General features: G+C 36.2%; 1 protein-coding gene and 1 long non-coding RNA gene across 5 annotated transcripts; both read left to right on the forward strand.

Moving 5' to 3' along the window:
• The first annotated feature begins 1851 nt into the window (after positions 1-1851).
• Positions 1852-3608, forward strand: LOC133821988 (uncharacterized). Its single transcript, XR_009887783.1, has 3 exons — positions 1852-1976; positions 2769-2805; positions 3262-3608. It is a non-coding gene; the product is annotated as an uncharacterized LOC133821988 (long non-coding RNA).
• A 3058-nt stretch (positions 3609-6666) lies between these two features.
• Positions 6667-8111, forward strand: LOC133821986 (protein C2-DOMAIN ABA-RELATED 7). 4 transcript variants are annotated; one of them, XM_062254173.1, is made up of 4 exons: positions 6667-6784; positions 6899-7045; positions 7359-7460; positions 7555-8111. In XM_062254173.1, exons 2-4 carry the CDS (start codon positions 6932-6934, stop codon positions 7873-7875), a joined length of 537 nt encoding a protein of 178 aa, XP_062110157.1. In that variant the 5' UTR covers positions 6667-6784; positions 6899-6931; the 3' UTR covers positions 7876-8111. The 4 variants fall into 4 exon arrangements, with proteins under 4 accessions (XP_062110157.1, XP_062110159.1, XP_062110160.1 ...); XM_062254175.1 differs by having other exon boundaries at positions 6677-6784; positions 7365-7460; XM_062254176.1 differs by having other exon boundaries at positions 6774-7045; positions 7365-7460.
• The last annotated feature ends 14565 nt before the right edge of the window (positions 8112-22676 follow it).

Below are 22676 nucleotides of genomic sequence, written 5' to 3' on the forward strand. Positions count from 1 at the left end.
GTGGTGGTAGGTCACGATAGGGTGATCTGTGCTGCATATGTATTGCGGGATAATACCCGGACATGGTGGGAAGTAGTGTCTCAGATACGAGATACAGTTGTGATGGGCTGGAAAGAATTTAGGCAGTTGTTTAATGAAAGATATTACTGTGATGCAGTCAAGACTGCTAAGATGAATGAGTTTCTGAACCTCGTTCAGGGAAATGCAACAGTAACCGAGTATGTTAACAGGTTCGATGGGTTAGCCAAGTTTGCTTTTGATATGGTACCCACAGATTTAGCTCGGAGGGAAGGGTTTATTCAGGGATTGAATCCCAGAGTAGCTTAGGGTATCAGAGTCGCCCCAGTGCATGAAATATTTACCTATGCTCAGGTGGTAGGGAAGGCTCTTACTGTTGAGAGCACAAGAAATCAGATTGAGAAGGAGAGTGCTGGAGAGTACGAAGCTCAAACAGTGATACATCCGTTTATTGGTTCGAGCAAGAATAAGAACTGGAGGACTTACCCATAATGGACTCGGTGTAAGAGGCGTCATGAGGGAGAATGCCGAGCAAATGCTTGTTTTTTATGTGGAATGGTTGGGTGTTTCAAGAAGGATTGCCCAAGGCGAAGGAAGGATAAACAAAGGAAAATGTTAAGTTATGATTCTAATGAATTCTTATGCTTCGAAATGTTGAGTAGAGTAATATAGGTTACTCTTAAATAAGAAACCATATATGTAAGAGAGAAGATGAGCCGCTTCTATAGGGATTGAATAGGAATTAATTCCTTGAATATCTCTTGCAGAACCAGGGAAATGTTCAGGGCCAAAATGAACATAAAAGTGAGAACTAAAGTATGTCAAGAGAGATTCCTATGTGGTATATCTTCGTTTACACAAACAGTAGAACAGTTCAAAGGCATCACGTCTACTAATCAGCCAGTAAAATAAATGTACTTACACAAGGGAAGGTTCAAAGGGTAACACCTACCTATCCTATGCAGGTTTCAAACGTTGAGCTCTATCATCGTGGTCAAAACCATCTACTGGTTATTCTTGTGTAACTCCCATTTCTTTTTACAAATTATAACAATTATGAAAGATAGGAGAAGATGTTTTTATTCATACTTTTAAGTGCATTACAATGCTAACCGAATGTTAGAGCTATTAAGTAAAGTGGAAGAATAACTAATGAATATGCAACTATAACATTCATGGGCATTTCATTAGTATAATACCCATAGAATGATGCTAAATACAAGCAAACAATCACTAAAGTTATGAAAAATAAAGAGAAATTCATGTTTTGATGATGAATTTTTATAGAAGGTTAAGAGGTGAAGAAGTTGTGCAAATAAATGGTTGAAGGAACAAGTATTTATAGGACAAAAACTAGCCGTTTATGACCGTTGGTGAATAGTGTTCATGACCGTTGGGGGTGTAGTTGTTTTCTATTATGGGATTTTAACAATTCTAAGTTGTTGAAGTAACCAACAGGTGGGAATAATTAATTTATGGGTGTTAGAGAAACTTTTTCAGAAAAGTTTGTGAGTCAAAAATGCTGGACTAAGTAATATAAGAAGATTGGGAAATTTTCATTTTTTACTATTCACCGGGTACTATTCATAGTGGGTCCCACAGTGGGGTCCGCAAGGGTCCCACAGTAGGGTCCACATGGGTCCCACAGCGGGGTCCACCCCATGGGTTCCACATGTTGATGCAGTAGTGACACATTGATGACTTAAGCAAATTACTATGCTTGATATTTTGAATATGTTATTATTCCACTATGCTTATTATTTTTAATATTTTATTAGAATAGTATCCCAATTTTTTCCTATAAATAGCCCTTCCAAAACTCATCTTGAAATCACAAAAACCTCATTTTCCTTTCTCTTACTATACCCAAAAATCTTCTTAACATCCTTCTAAAGTTCTAAACCTCGGAGATCTAGGCGAAGTTCTGTCCATAACGCTAGCCTACGAAAACCTTTTAGGTAAGCTCTTCCCAAGCCTTTATTTTCAGTTATTTAGTTATTATATATGTATAGATTATTTTACTATGCCGTTATAATGCCAAAAGTTATATATAGATTATTTTACTATGCCGTTATAATGCAAAAATTTATATATAGATTAATTTACTATGCCGTTATAATGCCAAAATTTATATATAGATTATTTTACTATGCCGTTATAATGCCAAAATTTATATATAGATTATTTTACTATGACGTTATAATGCCAAAAGTTATATATAGATTATTTTACTATGCCGTTATAATACAAAAAAATTTATATATAGATTATTTTACTATAATGCCAAATTTATATATGGATTATGTTACCATGCCATTATAATGCCAAAATTTATATAGATTACTTTACTATGCCATTAAAATGCTAAAATTTATATATGGATTATTTTACCATGTCGTCATATTTTACAAATGCCAAAATTGAAATATAAACTATTTTTGTTATGTATCTTTATAATACTAAACTTATATAGGCTATGGTCACACTTTGGACTATTTGGATTTTTATTATATGACCTTATTCCCTATTATTATGGACTGATACTATGACCTGGACATTTCCGTATGACCATGACCATGACCACGACTTTTAGACCAGGATCTTGCCATGGACAATTATAGTATGACCATATGTCTGGACATAAAATAAACAATAAAATAAGAAGAAAAGAAAAATAGAATAACAACAATTATAAACTAAAATTACATCATGTAGATTTTATGTAAGTTAATAGTTTGTGTTTTTACCAGGAAGCTAACAATTTCGGTTGTTTTATCAAGACGCAAGGTAAGTAGAATCCTCATCTACAATACAAGTATTTTATGTGTCTTATGTGCATTTATATGCTTTATATGTTAATCTGTCATATTGTTCTTATGCATAAGTTATTTTCAAGAATGTTATATTATGCATAAGCACGCTTAATGTTCACAGACAAATTATTGGAAACGTTAAAGTAGAGGTGCTGCTTGGGAGACCTAAGTCCCAAAAATGTAAGGAGGGAGATGTACGTCCCTATATGATGAATGTTTATGCGGGAAATTCCCTATTATCATGTTTATGTTCAGGTGGGAATGTGATTCCCTATGTAATGCCGGCAGCAGCATCCTCTAGGGCCCAAAAGAAAGGAAAGTGAAAGAAAGAAAGAGAATACATAGCATGTTGCACGTTTATTTTAATGCATATGAGGTAGTTATTCTACTTACTGAGCCTTAGCTCATCAGTTAATGTTTTGTATTGTAGGTAAGAGGCCCCAAATATAAATCGTTGATGAGTATACGTGGAGCCAACATGACTGTACATATGGGGCTGACCTGAAGGGAGTGGAGTTCTGCTATGCTATTTTATAAATAAACAAGAAACTTGGTTTTATTATATTTCATTAAAAGTATTTTGTGAACTTTATCACTTACTTAAAGCTTTAAAAGTATTTCATGAACTTTGTAATTTACATAAAGCTTTTCAATTTATCAGTTGGATACATTTTCATTTTTACGTTAAGGTGTAGTAACGCCACGAAAATGATTTATAAAAGTATTAAGATTTGTATGTAAGATAAAGTTTTTATTTAGTTGTGAGTATTATGTGGTTTGAGGTTATAAACATTATTTATGTATTGTTTAATAAAGTTTTTTTTGTAAATTCAGAATTTCAGTATTGTCGTATTTAGGTTAAAATTTGTTTTTACACTATATATGTATGTTAAGAAAGGAGGTCGTTACATCTTGTGTCAGTTTTCATTCACGGAGGATTGTTAGAAAGGTTGACTTATGGTTTCAAACGTTGAACTCTATCACCATGGTCCTGTTGGTTATTCTTGTGTCAATTTTCATTGTTAGTGAGTGAAAGTTTGCCTTAGAAAAGTATATAAATAGTTAAACTTACACCAAAAACAAATTTATATATAAATCTTCCTTTGAAGACTATTATATATAAGAGAAATTTTGATTTGTCCACATTGTTAGTAAATGAAAGTTTGCATTTGGAAGTATTTGTAAAGTTTTCCAAATGCAAACTTTCATTCACTAAGAATGTGAGACAAACCAAAATTTCTCTTATATATAATAGTCTTCAAAGGAAGATTTATATATGAATTTGTTTTTGGTGTAAGTTTAACTAAGACCATAAGGTATTATTTATAAAAAATTTCAAAGGCAAATTTTCATTCACTAACAATGGAGTACAAATCAAAAATTTTCTCTTTCACAATAGTTGACTTAGTCAACTTTTCTAACACTATCATCGTTTGATTGTTGATCATAATATTATCCTTCGAGATAACTTTATTAACAAATTTATAGGTTAAGTTAGCGTACAAGTTTTGATTTGTTTACCCGTTCTTCTCATATAGTGTGTATATATATTTATATTAATATATACCTTTATTTATTTATTTTAAAATAAAATTGAAGAACTGCTTTGGATGTGTAGAAAAGATATGCATATGGATTTGATTGGAATTTAGAATGTGAAAAAAGATGTTCTTTTATATATAGCAATTTGAGTGGTGAGTCAAGTAGATGAAAAAAAAATCAAATGAACAGAGCAACTTTAGGAATGAAAAGATGCACTTTTGTTTTTTTTTTTAAAGAATATTATTGCTTTTTTACTTTTGGAGTTGTTACAATTTGAGTACTTTGCCAAAATCACACAAATTGAAATTAGTAAATTAATTATTCGTGCTTTACTGAACGGCCATATTCATTGCTTAAACTCATGTAAAAAATGACGGTTTAAGAGCCACCATAAATTGTTTTGTGAATAAAATTGAAACAATATAGCACCGAATGATTAACAACAAGACCATATATATATGTGCGTATGAATTTCAATAAATAGTTATATTCGTAATTTGTATTTGCTTTTATTTTTATGCAAGTATCATAATTATATATTAGACTAATGATGATAAATATTTATATTAATATGAAGAATAAATAGCACCTAAGACCTTTTGTTAATCGTTACAAAGAAATATATATGATAAATAGATTTTTTAGGAAAAAACTCTTATTTTAATAAGTTTTTATATATTTTTTATTTAAATATTTAAAATATGTATTATTTATATGTATTTTTTAGAATATGAAAAAGAAAAAAATTCGAAAATGTGAGTGAAAAAAATATATATTATACATTAATTTTTAATAAAAAAGGGGTGTATTAATTTTGAGGTGCAAATATATTGCTCCAAACTAGATTTAGTAAGGGTGGTGTTTGCTAACACTTAAAAATAATTTTTTATTTATTTAATTAAAAATTTGACAATTAAATATAAAATGTGTTTAATAATTCTATTTTTATTTATTATTTTTTAAAATATAATTTTTCCACTTTCAAAATTTTTTTTCACTAATAAAGTGACTGTTACGTGGTGTGTTCAAATTTGCTCCATTGTTAAACAAACACAAAATACAAATTATAATATTTTTATTTAATGAAAATTAAAAAATGCATTGATTAAAATAAAAAATAATAATAATAAGTAAACGGCCACGCGATGTTTCACAACATATTTTAAGATATGATAATAACGAGAAAAAAATAATAGTGAGAAGAGTCACAAGTTTTTATTTTATTGCATTATTGTAAATTTATCGTTTTAAAAGTTTTTTTTTTAGAAAAAAATATAATGTGAATTAAATAAATTTGTGTGTGGAGCCTTTAAAAGATAAGATGTGTCTAGAATCCTAAGATCCAAATATGTCTTTATTTATTATTTTCAAATTATATCTAATACAAAGTTGTACATGTTTAATAGCTGAACGACTTAGAAGACAACTAATTAATAATTTTCAAGAGCATATAATATTACTTTTGTGAAATATAATGGAATATTGTCATAAGAAGTAAGATATAAATATAATGGAATATTATCATAAGAAGTAAGATATATAAGTATAATAATTAAAAAAAATTAAAAAAATTGAGAAGGCAATAGTCTAGCTACAACTACAATGTGTAATGTGCCCCTTATGAATTTTTGCAGTTAAAAATATCCTATTTAATGCAAAAATAAAACATTTTATTTCAATAATATTATAGAGAGGAATTAATTAGGGTTTATGCATTTTTAGACCTTGTGTTTTGGTTCATTATTTGTTTGGACCCTGTGTTTTGATAAATTACTTTATGAACTTTGTGTTTTCTAAAATAGTTCAAATAGACCCTTAAATCAGATTTTGATCAAAGTTTTTTGAACTAAAATCACAAATAATTCATCAAACTAACAACTCAGAACAAAAATACAGTCATTCTGCCTAAGAACTGTGTTGTTATATTCAATTTTTTATTCATCAAAATCAAGTTTAGGGACCTATTTGAACTATTTTACAAAATATAGGATTCAAATAATAATTTGTCAAAACACAGAGTGCAAACAAACAATAAGTCAAGATACAAGGTCTAAAAAAAAATATAAACCCAATTAATTAATTTAACATAATATATGGACGGCATAGTATAATATAACAATATCAACAATTTATTAATTATTTATCAGGTTTTATTTTTGTTGATAAAAGTCTAGAATTTTATACGTGTAAACTTTGTGGGAACAAAACAAGCTAGTCCATTCACAAAACAGTGGATCAACCGAGTACAACGGTGGAAACACTCATAAAATTATAAGCACAAACACAACATAACATAACAAAGGCTAATCTTGATAGCGACCCAAGACCCAGCAACACTTCGATATTTCACTTCATTTATTCTTATTTTTAAATGAAGAAAAAGTAGCAGCCGAGAAAGTTGTGGAAAAAAAGTATGTAAACATGTGCTTCTGATTTTCTCATTTAGTATAAATATCCTTGGTTTTTGGTAGCTGAATAGGAGAATATTGTTTGTATATTTTATGCAATTTTGTTCGGAAGAATAGGAGGAAATTTCGATCATTGATATTGATACTGAGATGGAGAAGAACACGTTGGGACTTTTGAGGATTCGAGTACGAAGAGGGCATAATCTTGCTGTTCGTGATACCCTAAGTAGTGACCCTTATGTGGTTGTCACCATGGGTAATCAGGTAATTTCACTTATCATCATCTTCTTCTTCATCATCATCATTAATTAGTATTATCACGATCTTAATTTCCTTGGGCATCTTCTGGTTTCTGATTTGGGTTTGGTTTCTTTTATCAATTGTTTGCAACTTCTGGTTTCTGATTGGGGTTTTTCCATGGTTAAAAAAATTTATAATATTATAAGGGTAGACAAGCATAACCTTCTTAATTATATATATGTATAGATTGTTCTTCTTGATTTTGCTTTTGACAAGTAAAATTATTAGTAGTAAACTAGTAATTAAGTAAGATCCTCTTAATTACTGTATTTTGAAGATGCAGAAACTGAAGACACGTGTGGTAAAAAACAACTGCAATCCTGAGTGGAATGATGAATTGACTCTCTCTGTAACATCTTTTGACACCCCAATTACTCTTGTAAGTATAACATTAAGTAATTAATATGCAGATTAATCTTACTTATTACTAATAATCATAATTAGAACCTAATTATGATTATTGATTTGTGCAGACAGTGTATGACAAGGACACATTTACAGTGGATGACAAAATGGGTGATGCAGATATAGACCTGAAACCGTACATAGAATGTCTGAAAATGGGACTGAAAAATCTGCCGGAAGGGTGTGTGGTGAAGAGGGTTCAACCCACCAAACAAAACTGCCTCTCTGACGAGAGCCCTTGTGTTTGGCACGACGGAAAAATTGTTCAGGACATGTCTCTCAGGCTCAGAAACGTCGAGTGCGGTGAAGTCTTTGTTCAGATCGAGTGGATTAATCTTCCAGGTTCTAATTTGTTTGCAGGAACCGATCAGTTTGGAGTTACAAATTAGGATTGATAATCATGGGTTCCTATTATTAGTGCAATAAAAAAGAGAAGAGTTGAGTTGAATAATCTCAATGTCTAGTGTACATTATTAGGTTTTAAGTTCATTTATGTGTTAAAGAACGATATTGACTTTTGAGTTGTGATGCTTGAGGTGTCATTTCATGCACCCTTAGTAGTGATCAGGTGATTGTGTGTGTCATTCGTAATTAAATATTAATATAATAGTTTCTCGATTGCCAAGTGCTGTAGACATAACTAATTCGATGAATTGGTGAAACTTAATCAAGAAGCTGCCCCCCAATGTGGCTTGCATTTTCTACCAGTTTAATCAGGTTTTTGAGAATATAGTCATTGCTTGATTTATTCCTTTCAATTTTTGCTAATTTCTTGGTAATTAAGATTAGAGGAAATTACATTTTATTTTATTTGTGATTTTTAATAAAGTTTGCAAAAATATGATTTTTTTTTTCCAAGAAAAGTTATTTTATAATTTTTTTAAGAATTTTTACTTTTATGGAGTTAGTTTTCCATATTTTTGTATAAAGTTGGTTTATGACATAGTTTTACTCTTAATCAAGTTTTATTAATTTAGAAGAGTATTTTTATAATTTGATTATCATTTTTTTAGCTTATATGATTTTTTTTTTATATTAATTGTATATAACTATTTTTATATTAAATTTTTCTTTGGTTGTTTTACATTTTTTTGTGATATGAATTGTGTTTATTATTATTATTTATTTATTATAAACATTTTTTTTTATTTCTTTTAGATTGTACATTTTTTTTTTCAAATCCTGGGCAAGATAACCAGTTACTTGATTAATTTTTTATAGTTATGTAAAAAAAATTATAGAACTCAGTAACCAATTATCTTGAGATGAGTAAACTTCTGCCATAAGAGGGGTAACCAGTTACCATAAGAGGGGTGGCAGGTTACTCATATTAAATATGAAAAAAATATCAAATTTGAAGGAAAAAGAGGAAGAACACTTCATTAAGAAAGGAAGAAGAAGTAACTATGATTTTAGTAACATAGGTAACCAGTTACCATAAATAACCCATAAATGTACACATACATCAGAGCGTGAGTGTAATCAGTTACTCCTAGAAATATACACACAAAAAATGGGAAGGTAACCAGTTACCACAAACCTAAAGATAGAAGAAAAAAAAAACAGATCCATCATCTTTTTCTCTCTCCCATCTTCTTCTCTCCCTCATCAAGAACCCTAGCCGCCACCTGCCTCTCATTGCCAACCCTCCACTCCGACCACCTCCCTGCATCACCTCGAAAATAGAAAAAAAATTCAAATTTGAAAATGGTTGGCAATCGGGGCTGAGACTTGCCTGGGTGTGACGGGGCTTGGGTGGAGCTTTTGAGTTCTTGGTTCTCGGCTCGGAGTGCTGGGTTCGGGGTCAGATAGACTCAACGACGGAGATGGAGGAGACGGGGGTGGTTCGCGTCTAGGTGTGGGTTGTCGTAGGAATGGGCTCAGAGTTACGCCGCAGAGGAGGTGTGAAATCGCACTTGAGTTCAAATGGTGGGGCTCGGGCGAAGTTGGGGTCTCGAAGGGTGGGGGCTCTCAAACGGAGGGTCGTGGATGGGGGTTGTTGGAGCTGGTTGGGTTTGGAGAGAGAATGGGTTTAGTCAGTTGGGTTTGGAGAGAAAGAGTTTGTGTGGCTGGGGTTTGAGAGACAAAATAATGAAATGCTAATTTACAATAGTACCCATGTTTGGCTGATGTGTTTTGGTTTTAAATTTAGCTTCCATAATTGTGTTTCCCATACTTTGTTTTTTTTCTTTAATAAATTTTCCCATATAAATTAGGAAAAGTATAATCTTCATATTTTTGCACAGTGATGGCATAAAAGCCATATTTTTTAAAAATTCCCTTAAGATTAAGGGTAAATATACAGTGTTAGGCCCACAAATACCTTGTCTGGTCGGGACTCAATTAAACGTAGATATTGGGCTAGAAGCTTCTGGTCCGAGCCAAATGACATTTTTTTAGATATTCAATACAGAGCGTTTAAGTAAGTGGACTTATGCACGCTCAGACGTTAAGCCTCGCGCCGGAAAGTAATTATAACCAGCCAGGAGAAGTTGTAAAGGGAATCATTAGTAATTAATATATATTTTCCCTGTACGAGAAGAGGAGGAATAATAGGCGGGAAAGAGGTTACACTTTAACCAATCACACGCTCCCGCTCCTCTTCTTATAATCTCTATAAATAGTCGATGTTGTGAACACAAAGACATCTGATTTTTCTTGCAATCGGAGATTCAAGAGTCCAATCGAAGAAGAGAGTCAAAGTGACCGAAGAAATATCAATTTACAAGATTACCCAATGAATTTTTCGCACATCAACATACAATTTTCTTTTTTATATTATTAATTATCAGGGCTGGAATTTGACTAATATATGTTATCACATGATTCACACACACACACACACACACACACACATATATAAAGATTAAAGAATAAATAACATTTTTGCCCCTCCACTATGACCACTATATGATTGTGCCCCTGATTGATTCGCGATGTTAAAAATTCCTCCCGAACTATGTACGTTACTAAAATATGAGACATCTGTTAGATTTTGTCCTAGGTGGCTGAAAAATTGATAATGTGACATTTGGTCTGTTGATGTGGCACTGCCATGTGTAGAATAATAATAAAAAAATGTTAATATGTTGATGTTACTGTAATTGGTTTCACATTCAGGGGATTGTGTTTGTTTTATTTTTATGGTTGTGTTTTTTTGTTCTTAAAGTGTTTTGTTTCTCTATACCTGGTTACATGTGTAAATGGTTTCTTGCATATAAGTAGTTTATTTTGCATAATTTTGAGTTTTGATTGTGTGTGTGTGTGTTTTTTTTTTTTTTTTTTTTTTTATGGTTGTGTTTTTTTTTTCTTAAAGTAATTTGTTTCTATGTACCTAGTTACATGTGTAACTGGTTTCTTGTATATATGTAGTTTATTTTGCATAGTGTTCATTTTTTATTGTGTTTGTTTTATTTTTATGGTTGTGTTTTTTTGTTCTTAAAGTTTTTTGTTTCTTTGTACCTGATTACATGTGTAACTAGTTACTTGTAGATAAGTAGTTTATTTTGCTTAATGTTTTGTTTTGAGTGTGTATTTTCCATATAACCGGTTTTCTAAACGTAAATAAATATCTATTTTCCATGTTTATATTTATGAAACTTGTTACATGTTGTGTAATTGGTTTTTTTTTTCTTCTGCAGGCTCATTTAAAGATCAATCCCTCTAAGAGGTTAGGAAGTAATGTTCAACATATCAATGAGAAGAATGTCATTAAAGACTTGAAAGCTCACCAAAAGTCATAAGTTCACCAAAAGTCAAAAAGTATTGTTTAAGAATACGCCATTTGGGCACTTCTTAGAAGTTTCTGATATTCATTTCCAAACCCAACTTGCCCAACTGGTCTTGTTGAGAGAGGTGTCTCATGAGAGGGAGGGTGAAGAGATGTGGTTTAAGTTGGGTCGTAGGGTTTGTAGATTTCTATTGAGGAGTTTGCCCTTGTTACAGGTCTTAAATGTGATGGTCTTTTTGATTTAAGTCTTTTTCTAAAAAAGAAAGTTCATTTTAAGAAAAAAAATATTTGGTTGTTTTGTTGGTAAAGTGTCAAAGGGAGAATTGCGAAATGTTTTCATTAGTAAGGAGTTAGTAGATGATGATAATGTTGTGAAATTGAGGATAGTTCATATTTTAGTAAACTATTTTTATGGGTATACTAGTGAGAAGTTGGTTAATGACTTTTTTTTTTTAGATGGTTAATCGTGATCTATCTAAATTGGAAAATATTGATTTTGGGAAGTTTGTTTGGGATAGGACTTTTCATTATATGAAAATTGCTTTGAAGGATGGTAATAACATTTTTGATGGAGTTTTTGTTGATGGGAATGTTGAGCTTCATCCTTATAAACTTCTTGGTTTTCCAATTGCTTTTCTGGTTTGGATATATGAAACTATATCTGAATTGAATCCTGAGTTTTGTCATAGGGTTGAGAAAAAGTATCCCCGTTTGTTGAATTGGAAGAGTTCTGATAATGCTTTTTATTCAAACTTGGCAACAAAGATTTTTAACAACAAAAATGTATACTATTTTGTTTTGTAACTGGTTATTACGTAAATTTGTTTTAATTATTTATGATTTTTGTTTGTGTAGCTGGTTATAGAGCTGGTTACAGATCATGGTAACCAGTTTCTTATTTTTTTTATATATATATTTTATTTATTCAGTTGACTATCTTGGATGTTTATCCAAATTCCAGGGAGAGGAAGAAACCAGCAGTGAAGAAGTTTAAGTTTGAGCTTATATATTTGCCCAAGGAGTGTGCTGACAATGGAGATAATGGTTTGGGTACCCAGGTACTTGTTAGTGTTGGTGTTTATTTTAGTTTAAAAAAATATTATTTTGTTTGAAATTTATAGGGTTTGTTTTTATTTTTATTTTTTTTTGTTGTTTTGTAAATTATTTTATTATGTTTTTTCAGGTTGATAGTGAAAAATTGAGATTGATTTGTGAATAAATATCTTCAATAAAAGAGAGCCAATAATCTATTATTAGTGATATTGCAATTATGAGGTCTGAGTTCATGGGGAAACTCAGTGATTTGTCTGAAATGATTGGAAGAATTGTTGAAAAAAATTCAGAAAAAGTTGGACATTCTAGTGATGAAACTGCTGGATATAATGAAGTGAAAAAGCCAGCTGATTTTGATAAAGTATATAGCCCTATTTCTCATGATTCTAAAGTAACTTGTTTGTTCTATGTTTTATTTTTATTTTTTTAACAATATTTTGTTGTAACCTGATTTTTTTTTTGTGATTAGTTGATTGTGTGTGTCATTCATAATTAAATAATAATAATAATATAGTTGCTCGATTGCCAAGAGCTGTAGACATAACTAATTCGATGAACTGGTGAAACTTAATCAAGGGAAGCTGCCCCCCCGCCCCGGCGGTAGCATTTTCTTCTAGTTTAATAAGTTTTTGATTATATAGTCATTACTTGATTTATTCCTTTCATTTTTTGCTAATTCCTTGGTAATAAAGATTAGAGGAAATTACATTTTATTTGAGATTTTTAATAGAGTTTGCAAAAATATGATTTTTTTTCAAGAAAAGTTATTCTATGATTTTTTTTTAAAGAATTTTCACTTTTATGGGTTTAGTTTTCTATATTTTTGTATGAAAGTTGATTTATGACATAGTTATACTTTTAATCAAGTTTTATTAATTTGGAAGAGTATTTTTGTAATTTGATTATTATTTTTTTAGCTTAAATAATTTTTTTTATATTAATTGTATATAACTATTTTTATATTAAATTTTTCTTTGGTTGTTTTGCAATTTTTTTTTGTGATATGAATTGTGTTTATTATTTTTATTTATTTATTATAAACATTTTTTTTCTTTTTTTTAGATTGTACGTTTTTTTTTTCAAATCCTCGGTAAGGTAACCAGTTACTTGATTGATTTTTTACAGTTATGTAAAAAAAAAGAAATCCTAGAACTAAGTTAAATAACATGTATCAGGAGGGGTAACCAGTTACCCTGAGAGGGGTAACTTTCTGCCATAAGAGGGGTAACCAGTTACCTTAAGAGAGGTGATAAGTTACTCATATTAAATATGAAAAGAAATATGAAATTTGAAGGAAAAAGAGAAAGAACACTTCATTAAAAAAGGAAGAAAAAGTAACTATGATTTTAGTAACATAGGTAACCAGTTACCATAAAGAACCCAGAAATGTACACATACATCAGAATGTGAGGGTAACTATTACCCTTAGAAATATACACACAAAGAATGGGAAGGTAACTAGTTACCACAGACCTGAAGATAGAAAAAAAAAAAAAAACAAATCCACCCCCTTTTTCTCTCTCCCATCTTCTTCTTTTCCCTCACCAAGAACCCTAGCTGCCGCCTGCCTCTCATTGCCAACCCTCCACTCCGACCACCTCCATGCATCACCTCGAAAATAAAAAAAATATTCAGATCTAAAAAAAAAATAGATTTGAAAATGGTTGGCAACCGGGGCTGGGACTTGCTTGGGTGCGTCGGGGCTTGGGTGGAGCTTTTGAGTTCATGGTTCTCGATTCAGAGTGCTGGGTTCGGGTCGGATAGGCCCAGCGACGAGATGGAGGAGAGGGGGGTGCTTCGCGTCTAGGTGTGAGTTGTCATGGGGATGGGCTCGGAGTTACACCGTGGAGGAGATGTGAAATCGCACTTGAGTTCGAATGGTGGAGCTCGGGCGGAGCTAGGGTCTCGAAGGGTGGGGGCTCTTGAACGGATGGTCATGAATGGGGGTCGCTGGAGCTGGATGGAGTTGCGGTTGGGGTTGGCGGAGCTGGAGGGGATAGTGCGGCTGGGTTTGGAGAGAGAATGGGTTTGTCTAGCTGGGTTTGGAGAGAAGAAAGGTTTGTGTGGCTGGGGTTTGAGAGAGAAAATAGTGGAATGCTAATTTATAATAGTACCCATGTTTGACTGATGTGTTTTGGTTTTAAATTTAGTTTCCATATTTTTAGTTGGCTAGAAATTGTGTTTCTCATACTTTATTTTTTTCTTTAATAAATTTTCTCATACAAATTAGGAAAATTATAATTGTTTAACGCCCAAAATGTGACTACACTAAGCGGTAGTTGTAGTAAGATCGGACGGTCGATCCACAAGGAGGTAACCTAAAATTAAAAGGTTAGTAGAAAATAACACAAAAAGTTAGTAACAAGAAGTAAATAAAATTGTAAATGGAAAGAGGTTTGAGATTTTGGTATTGTATTTTTGATAAAGTGATGAAATGAGATAAGTGAAATAAAGGTAAGATGATATCAAGAGTTTGAGAAAATGAAAGGTTTCAAGAATCATCCATATGCTTGTTTAGTTACTTGGTTACTTGATTTACAAAAATACACAAGTAAATAGTTCACATCCCAACATTTACTTGGAATATCTAACATTAAAGTCCATAGCTTTTTCTAAAAAAAGTTCATTTGAGTTATAAAGTTCTTTACTTTAAAAGCACAATGTTAATCTTATGAAAAATCTAAAAATGACAAAATACCCAAGGGCAATAATGCATGTTACACCCCAATTTCGAGCCTTGAGGATTGTGATCTCGAAAGCTGGATTCGTCAGGTGTGAACTCGCAATGTCTAGAATACGTGTCCGCAACCTAGGCACCGAACTTACAAAGCAGGTGGTAACCTCGAAGATGGTAGCCTCGAAGTCCTCACAAGCTCGAAAGACAGACATCGGAGTACGTCTATTCTCGGATGGCCTCGGATCAGGGGTTTTGAGCCTGACATAAGTATGAGCTCGAAACCACATGATCTCGGGGAAAATATTACAACTCGAAAGTCACTAAGAGACCTGGGTTGGCACGGCGCTAACGACGTAGATTGCTAACTTCGAACATCTTAATGAGTCACTTGGAGAGACGCAGTCTACATTTATTGTTGTAACTTCCCTATAATAAAGGGATATTTATTATTCAGTTATACGCCCCCTGGTCTTCAGAGGACGTTTCCCTGTATATAGGAGTTACAGGCTTTTAAAGCCATTAAATTTATTGACATAAAGAATAACTTCCCAGAGACGTGTGAGATAGTATTCTGAGACTTCCCTTATAAATAAAGAAGTCATGTACCATTGGAGAGGGGGGAAATTTTGTGATCTTGGGAGAATTTCTGGAGAATTCATCTATGAAGAATTTCCAGAAATATCTTAAAGTTTAATAACAAAGACTCGTGAACTAAGCATAATTAACTGCTGAACCACGTAAAAAATCCTATTTGTTTTATTATATTTTTCTGGTCATAACTATTTATTGTTTACGTGCTCTATATTCACTGTTGACGAAAAACGGCGTCAACAGTTTGATGCTTTCATTAAGAGCCTTAAGCATTCAGTCCCTGAACAAGTTATGGCCGCAAACGATCGAAACATTCTGGAAGAAAACTATCTGAGACACACTGGGAAGCAGCCAATGGTGAACCCAGATGCTGAAGAGAGAAGCGAGTCCTCCGATTCTCGGGGACCGCCCGCACCTCTGAGGGATGAGGATATGTACTACAATCCTGAGCGATACATTCCCATTGTGGAACTTGAAAACCGGCAGCTGAAACAGCAGTTAGCTAAAGCTAACAAGTGAAATGAGGAGTTGGCTAGGATAGCCGCGGAGGCTCAGGGGGCTTAGCCCCCGCCTTCATGTGAAAACCAAGCCCCTCCTCCGAGGGATGTGCATGTCCCTCCCCGCAGGCCGCGGGGACATCCGCAAAAAAATGCTGCCAAAAGAGGGCCAAAGCAACCTCCAGCGCCAGTAGAGCCATCCGCTCCCACGAGACCCTGAAGAAGTACCCGTGCAAAGACTCTAATTTATCCAATTGTGGGGGTACTAGCGGGAACTGAGAACAACCGACCCCCTGCAGAGGCTCGGACTCAAATCCTTGGAAACACACAGAATGCAACCAACACATCTCGGGCAAACTCCGGACCGTCTAGGCCACGAAATGGGTGGCAGCCACCATCGCCCATACGATTCCCTCCATCGCCTATAAGATACCATTCACCTACTCATAGGAATGCTCAACCAGTTCAAGATAATGAGGAAAGACACGCAGGAAGGAGGCAAGGGAACAGAGAAGCTTTCCGGGAGCGGAGAGGCGCCCCATCTGAAAGAAGTCAAACATCCCGATCTCGCACTGCAGAGACGAGGCGGCATGAAGGAAATCCATCTCGAAATAATCGTGCGACAAGTCTTACTAGTGACGACTCTGGAGATACCAGATCAGTCAGTATGCATGATCGAGGTCGAAAGAATACTGGGAGCCGCAAGAATCGCTCCGACCTGTGGGAACACTTGAACCAGAATCAGGGTAATGTTAACTCGACAAACCCGGACTTGAGGGATCGCCTAAATAGGCGTAAAGACCCCCTGCTGGGACGTGAACCTGGAATTGTGATTGACGACAGCCAATTTTGGGCAAGACCCCTCACGGACCCAGTCCAGGAAAGAATTGATCAGTTGGAAAAGGCCTTCAGGCTTTTGAAAAATGAGCAAGGTTAGGGTCGATATGAAGATTCTGACGAGGAGCTTGAACCGTTCGCTCCCCATATTTCCAATACTCCATTTCCTCAAGGATTTCGGATCCCTCAAGTTCCAACTTTTGCGGGAAAATTCGACCTATACAGCCATTTGAGTACATTCAACACCATAATGAGAGCAAGTAATGTGGGTTATGAGCTCAGATGCATGTTATTTCCAGCATCGCTGACGGGACCAGCCAAAAGCTGGTTCGAGACATATAGAAGACACTCAATCACTTCTTGGGATCAGCTGTCTAAGGACTTCAAGAAGCAGTTCAGAGCCATGATGGGGGTCAGGCCCGAGGCATTGACTTTGACTAATGTCCGACAGCAGCCAGGCGAAACGTTAAAAAGCTACCTTACAAGGTTTCACTTAGAAGTTGCCCGAGCTCGAAATGTGGATGATAGTGGTCATCTAATGGCTGTCCAAGCTAGGGTAATACCAGGGAGTGCTCTTTGAGATGACATGCAGAGAAAACCGGTGAGGTCCCTGACCGAGTTTAACAAACGAGCACAGAGGTTTGTCAATGTAGAGGAAGTGAGGTCGACACTTAATGTGACCTCCCAGCCCGTAACTACAACGATAAACGTAAACTCTGCCTCAACCTCGACGGACCCACCAGCTTCAAAGCTTGCCGCAGAAAACCCTTCCAAGAGAAAAAAGAACGAAGGGAGTAACCCCGATGCCGAGGGAGGAAAGAAAAAGAAGGGAGAGATATTTCTCCGTGTACAGAGTGTACACCGAGCTCAATGAGTCTCGGGAGAACATATACCTGGCTAATGAAAACCAGGTCCCCTTCAAATGTCCAGACCCAATGAGAAATCAGAAGTCCAAGAGGGACTGCAGCAAATATTGTCGATTTCACAAAGACACCGGGCATACTACTGATGAATGTCAACAGTTGAAAGACAAGATCGAAGGATTGATCTCGTAAGGTTATTTCAGACAATATGTCAAAAACCAGAATACTAATCAGGCGTCTATGAGCCAGAGGGCAGCCGCGTCACAGCATGCACAAAACAACAATTCTCGAGCTAGGGAAGAAGATAGGCCCCCTCCGATAGATGGAGAAGACGTGATAACTATCTCGGGAGGGCTTCATCCTGCGGGCATGGGCAGAAATGCCTAAAAAAGATATGTGAACTAGCTAAAGACTGGGGACGGGTCTCCTTATGAACCCGAACCAAGAGCTCCAAAAAATCAAAAGATTGAATCCCAGCCAATAACCTTTACTGAAGACGACGCGTCCCATGTTCAGTTTCCTCACCATGATCCACTGGTCATCACCCTCCAGCTGGAAAATAAGAGGGTTCACCGGGTTCTCATAGACAATGGGAGCTCAGTTAACATTCTCTATAAGGCAACCCTAGAAAAGATGGGACCCTCCCTTCGTGACCTGAAAGCATGTACGACTACACTATACGGCTTTTCAGGAGAAGGAACCGCCTGCATGGGATCCATAGAACTCCCCGTAACCTTGGGAGACTACCCAATCTCAACAACCAAGACGATGGAGTTCGTAGTAGTAGACCTACCTTCAGCCTACAACGTGCTACTCGGGAGACCCGCCCTGGTTGGCCTGGGGCCAGTCTCATCCGTAAGGGATCTGGCCGTTAAGTTCCCGACCCCTAGTGGCATCGGGACGTTGAAGGGAGATCAGTTAGCTGGAAGGGAATGCTACATCATTTCCTTAAGAGGAAAGAAACAGACGAGCGCACAAGCACTCGTCATTGTTCAAAACAAAGATGGGACGGTCTTGGAGATTGATGAAGAAATCGATCCAAGGGTTGAGGAGAAGGTTGATCTCGAACCATTAGAAGAGCTCGAAGAAATCCAGCTCGAAGAGTCCAATCCCTCGAAAAAGGTAAAGGTTGGAAAACACCTCCAGGAAGAAACAAAATAGCAACTAATTTGCTTTTTGAAAAGAAACCAGGATGTCTTTGCGTGGTCCTATTTGGACATGGTAGGAATAAGTCTGAACATAGCGAGCCACGCACTGAATATCGATAAAAGCTTCCCACCGAAGCAACAAAAGCGAAGACAACTGGATGATGACAGAAAAAAGGCGTTGAAGGAGGAGGTCGACAGGTTAAAAGCAAAGCGGTTCATTAGGAATTCTTTTTACCCTGACTGGGTAGCCAATCTGGTGTTGGTCCCAAAGCCAAATGGGACTTGGAGAACCTGCATTGACTATTTGGACCTCAACAAGGCTTGCCCAAAGGACTGTTTTCCTCTACCAAGGATTGAACAGCTCGTGGATGCCACGGCATGGCATGGACTGATGTCATTCATGGATGCCTATTCTGGATATAACCAGATTTCCATGCATGCCCCTGACCAGGAACATACGAGCTTCGTAACGGACAATGGGCTGTACTGTTATAATGTCATGCCATTCGGGCTCAAAAATGCTAGGGCAACTTACTAGCGGCTCGTAAACATGATGTTTTCGGAGCAAATTGGGAACAACATGGAAGTTTATGTTGATGACATGCTAGTCAAGTCTCAACTTAACGATAACCATGTTGACGACCTTGAAGAATGTTTTGCCGTGCTCCGGAAGTATAACATGAAGCTTAATCCACAGAAATGTTCCTTTGGGGTGTATAACATCCGGAAAATTTCTGGGCTTTATCGTAAATGCTCGCGGGATAGAAGCTAACCCAAACAAGATCCAGGCCCTAATCGACATGCCCTCACCTCGAAGGCACAAAGATGTCCAAAGTTTGACCGGCAGAATGGCAGCACTAAGTAGGTTTATCTCGAAATCTACGGACCGTTGTCTTCCATTCTTCAACCTATTGAGGGGAAGCAAGAAATTTGAATGGATGGAAGATTGCGAGCTGGCCTTCCAGGAACTTAAGAAGCACCTCGCACAGCCCCCCATCTTATCAAAGCCTGTTACGAGAGAAGTACTATACTTGTATCTTGCCACTACCGAACATGCAATAAGTGCAGTGCTCGTGCGAGAAGAAGACAAGGTACAGAGGCCTATATATTACATCAGCAAATGATTACTGGGGGCAGAGTCGAGATACCCCTTGATGGAAAAGCTAGCTCTCAGCTTAATTCATTCATCTCGAAAACTTCGACCCTACTTTCAGGCGTACCCTATCCATGTATTGACTGATCAACCACTTAGGCAGGTCTTATCCAAACCGGAGGCTTCAGGTCGACTGCTTAAATGGGCAGTGGAACTCGAGCAATTTGAGATCGCCTACCACCCGAAAACAACCATTAGGGCACATGAATTGGCAGACTTAATAGTGGAATGTACTGGCATGACCAACGATGAAGTTATAACCCCGGCCCACGAGCTGTGGAAACTTTACGTCGATGGGTCATCTAATGTAAATGGATCGGGGGCAGGGATCATTTTGATTACTCCCGCAGGGAGCAGATTTCATTCTGCCTTAAGATTCGACTTTAGTGCATCGAATAACGAGGCCGAATAAGAGGCTTTACTGGCGGGACTTCATATGGCCAAAGAACTCAAAGCTAAAGCAATACATTGCTATAGCAACTCCCAGCTTGTGGTTAACCAAATTTTGGGAGAATACCAGGCTCGTGGCACAAAAATGGCAGCTTACTTAGAAAAGGCAAAGTTCGCATTGGAACATTTCGAGTTTTACGCGATCGAACAGGTACCCCGAGAGAAAAACTCAAATGCAGATGCCTTAGCTCGGCTCGCTACTTCCACCGAGAATGATGAGCTAAATGTTGTGCCAATAAAACACCTCTCGACACCTAGCATCAGCGAGCCGGAGGAGGAAGACGTGTGTATGATTGATTTCGAACCTACCTGGATGACCCCGATAGTCGAGTATCTCGAAACTAGAGTCCTTCCAAAAGATCGGAACCAGGCTCGAAAGTTAATTTATCAACTTCCTCGTTATACCATTCTGGACGGAAAGCTGTATAGAAGGGGATATTCCATGCCATTACTTCGGTGCGTAACTCCACCTGAAGCCAATAAGATCATAGCAGAAATTCATGAAGGGTTCTGTGGAGACCATACTGGAGGGCATAGCCTGTCCAAAAAAATCATACGCCAAGGTTATTTCTGGCCTACCATTAAATCGGATTCCTTCGAGTACGTAAAGAAATGCGATAAGTGTCAGCGGTTCGCCACGATCCCTCAAGCTCCACCATCCGAGCTGACCATGATGACCTCCCCATGGCCATTTGCGGTGTGGGGGATTAACCTCATAGGCTCTCTCCCAACTGGCAAGGGCGGTGTGAAGTACGCTGTAGTTGCCGTAGATTACTTCACAAAGTGGACAGAGGCTGAACCATTAGCAACAATAACTTCCAAGAAAGTCATTGACTTTGGGGTAAAAACATTGTGTGCCGATATGGGATGTCGAGGAAAATTGTATCCGACAACGGGACCCAGTTTGACAGCGATTTGTTCACCAACTTTTGCGAGAAAAATGGAATAATAAAGAGTTTTTAGTCAGTAGCTCATCCCCAGGCGAATGGCCAGGTCGAAGCTATAAACAAAACTCTCAAGAGTTCACTAAAGAAAAAGTTGGAGGAGGCAAAAGGATGATGGCCCGAAGAATTGCCCCAAGTCTTATGGGGATATAGGACTACAGCTCGAACATCAACATGATATACCCCGTTCTCTCTAGCATACGGTTGCAAAGTTATGTTGCCTGTTGAGGTCGAGATACCTACAATCCGAACTCACGCTTATGACCAAAGCTCGAACCACACTTAGCTCGAAGAAACCTTAGATTTGATCGAAGAAAGAAGAAACGAAGCTCAGCTAAGAAACGCTGCCTACCAGCAGCGAGCTACTAGGTACTTCAACAAGAGAGTTCGGGATCGAAAGTTCGGTGTGAGAGATTTGGTGCTAGGCGTGTATTTTTGGCAACATGAGATCCGGTAGCTGGCGTGCTCGGACCAAATTGGGAAGGACCCTACTAGATAGAGTCAGTCATCCGACCCAGTGTCTACAAGTTAGTGAGATTGGATGGGAGCCTGGTACCGCGAGCATGGAATGACGAACACCTAAGACCTTACTATCAATAGTATAGGAAGGATGTTGCCTGTAACCATGCTTGTTTATCTGTACTGTTTTGTCTACTTTTGGATTCTGTCAAATAAAGATTTATTTCATTCAATATGTTACGTTTTTCTTTATTTTTGCAATCTCTCTTAATTTAATAACCCATGGTCACACTCATGGGATATTAAGGGGGCATCATTGGTATATATACCATCAGAAATACATGCAAGCATTTGGAGATAACCAAATGCGCCAGTTGGGATGGTTTGGATATAACCAAACTATCAAAAACATACATGTATTTGGATATAACCAAATATGCGAGCTGAGAAAGTTTGGACATAACCAAATTTTCAAAAGATAACAATGTTTGGATGTAACCAAATATGCAAACTAGATTAAAAATTAAGTGTATGGATTACTAACATAACACGACCTTAACAGGTTTGGAACAAACCAGCTAAAATGAATCGGCAATAGTTTCGAACATAACCCCCTTCGGATAAGCTGAGGTCAAGGCTGGAGTATCTTACAAAACAATAGTTTCAATCTCATAACTTCGGAAAGATAACCGAGGATGAGAAAAAGTAACTAAAAAGTAAGATATAACTAAACCGTTGGCATTACATCCATATAAGTACTACAAGTGCATGGTTAAAGTAATATTCGA

This window comes from Humulus lupulus, chromosome 3, assembly GCF_963169125.1.
Source record: "Humulus lupulus chromosome 3, drHumLupu1.1, whole genome shotgun sequence".
Classification (NCBI taxonomy): Eukaryota; Viridiplantae; Streptophyta; class Magnoliopsida; order Rosales; family Cannabaceae; genus Humulus; species Humulus lupulus.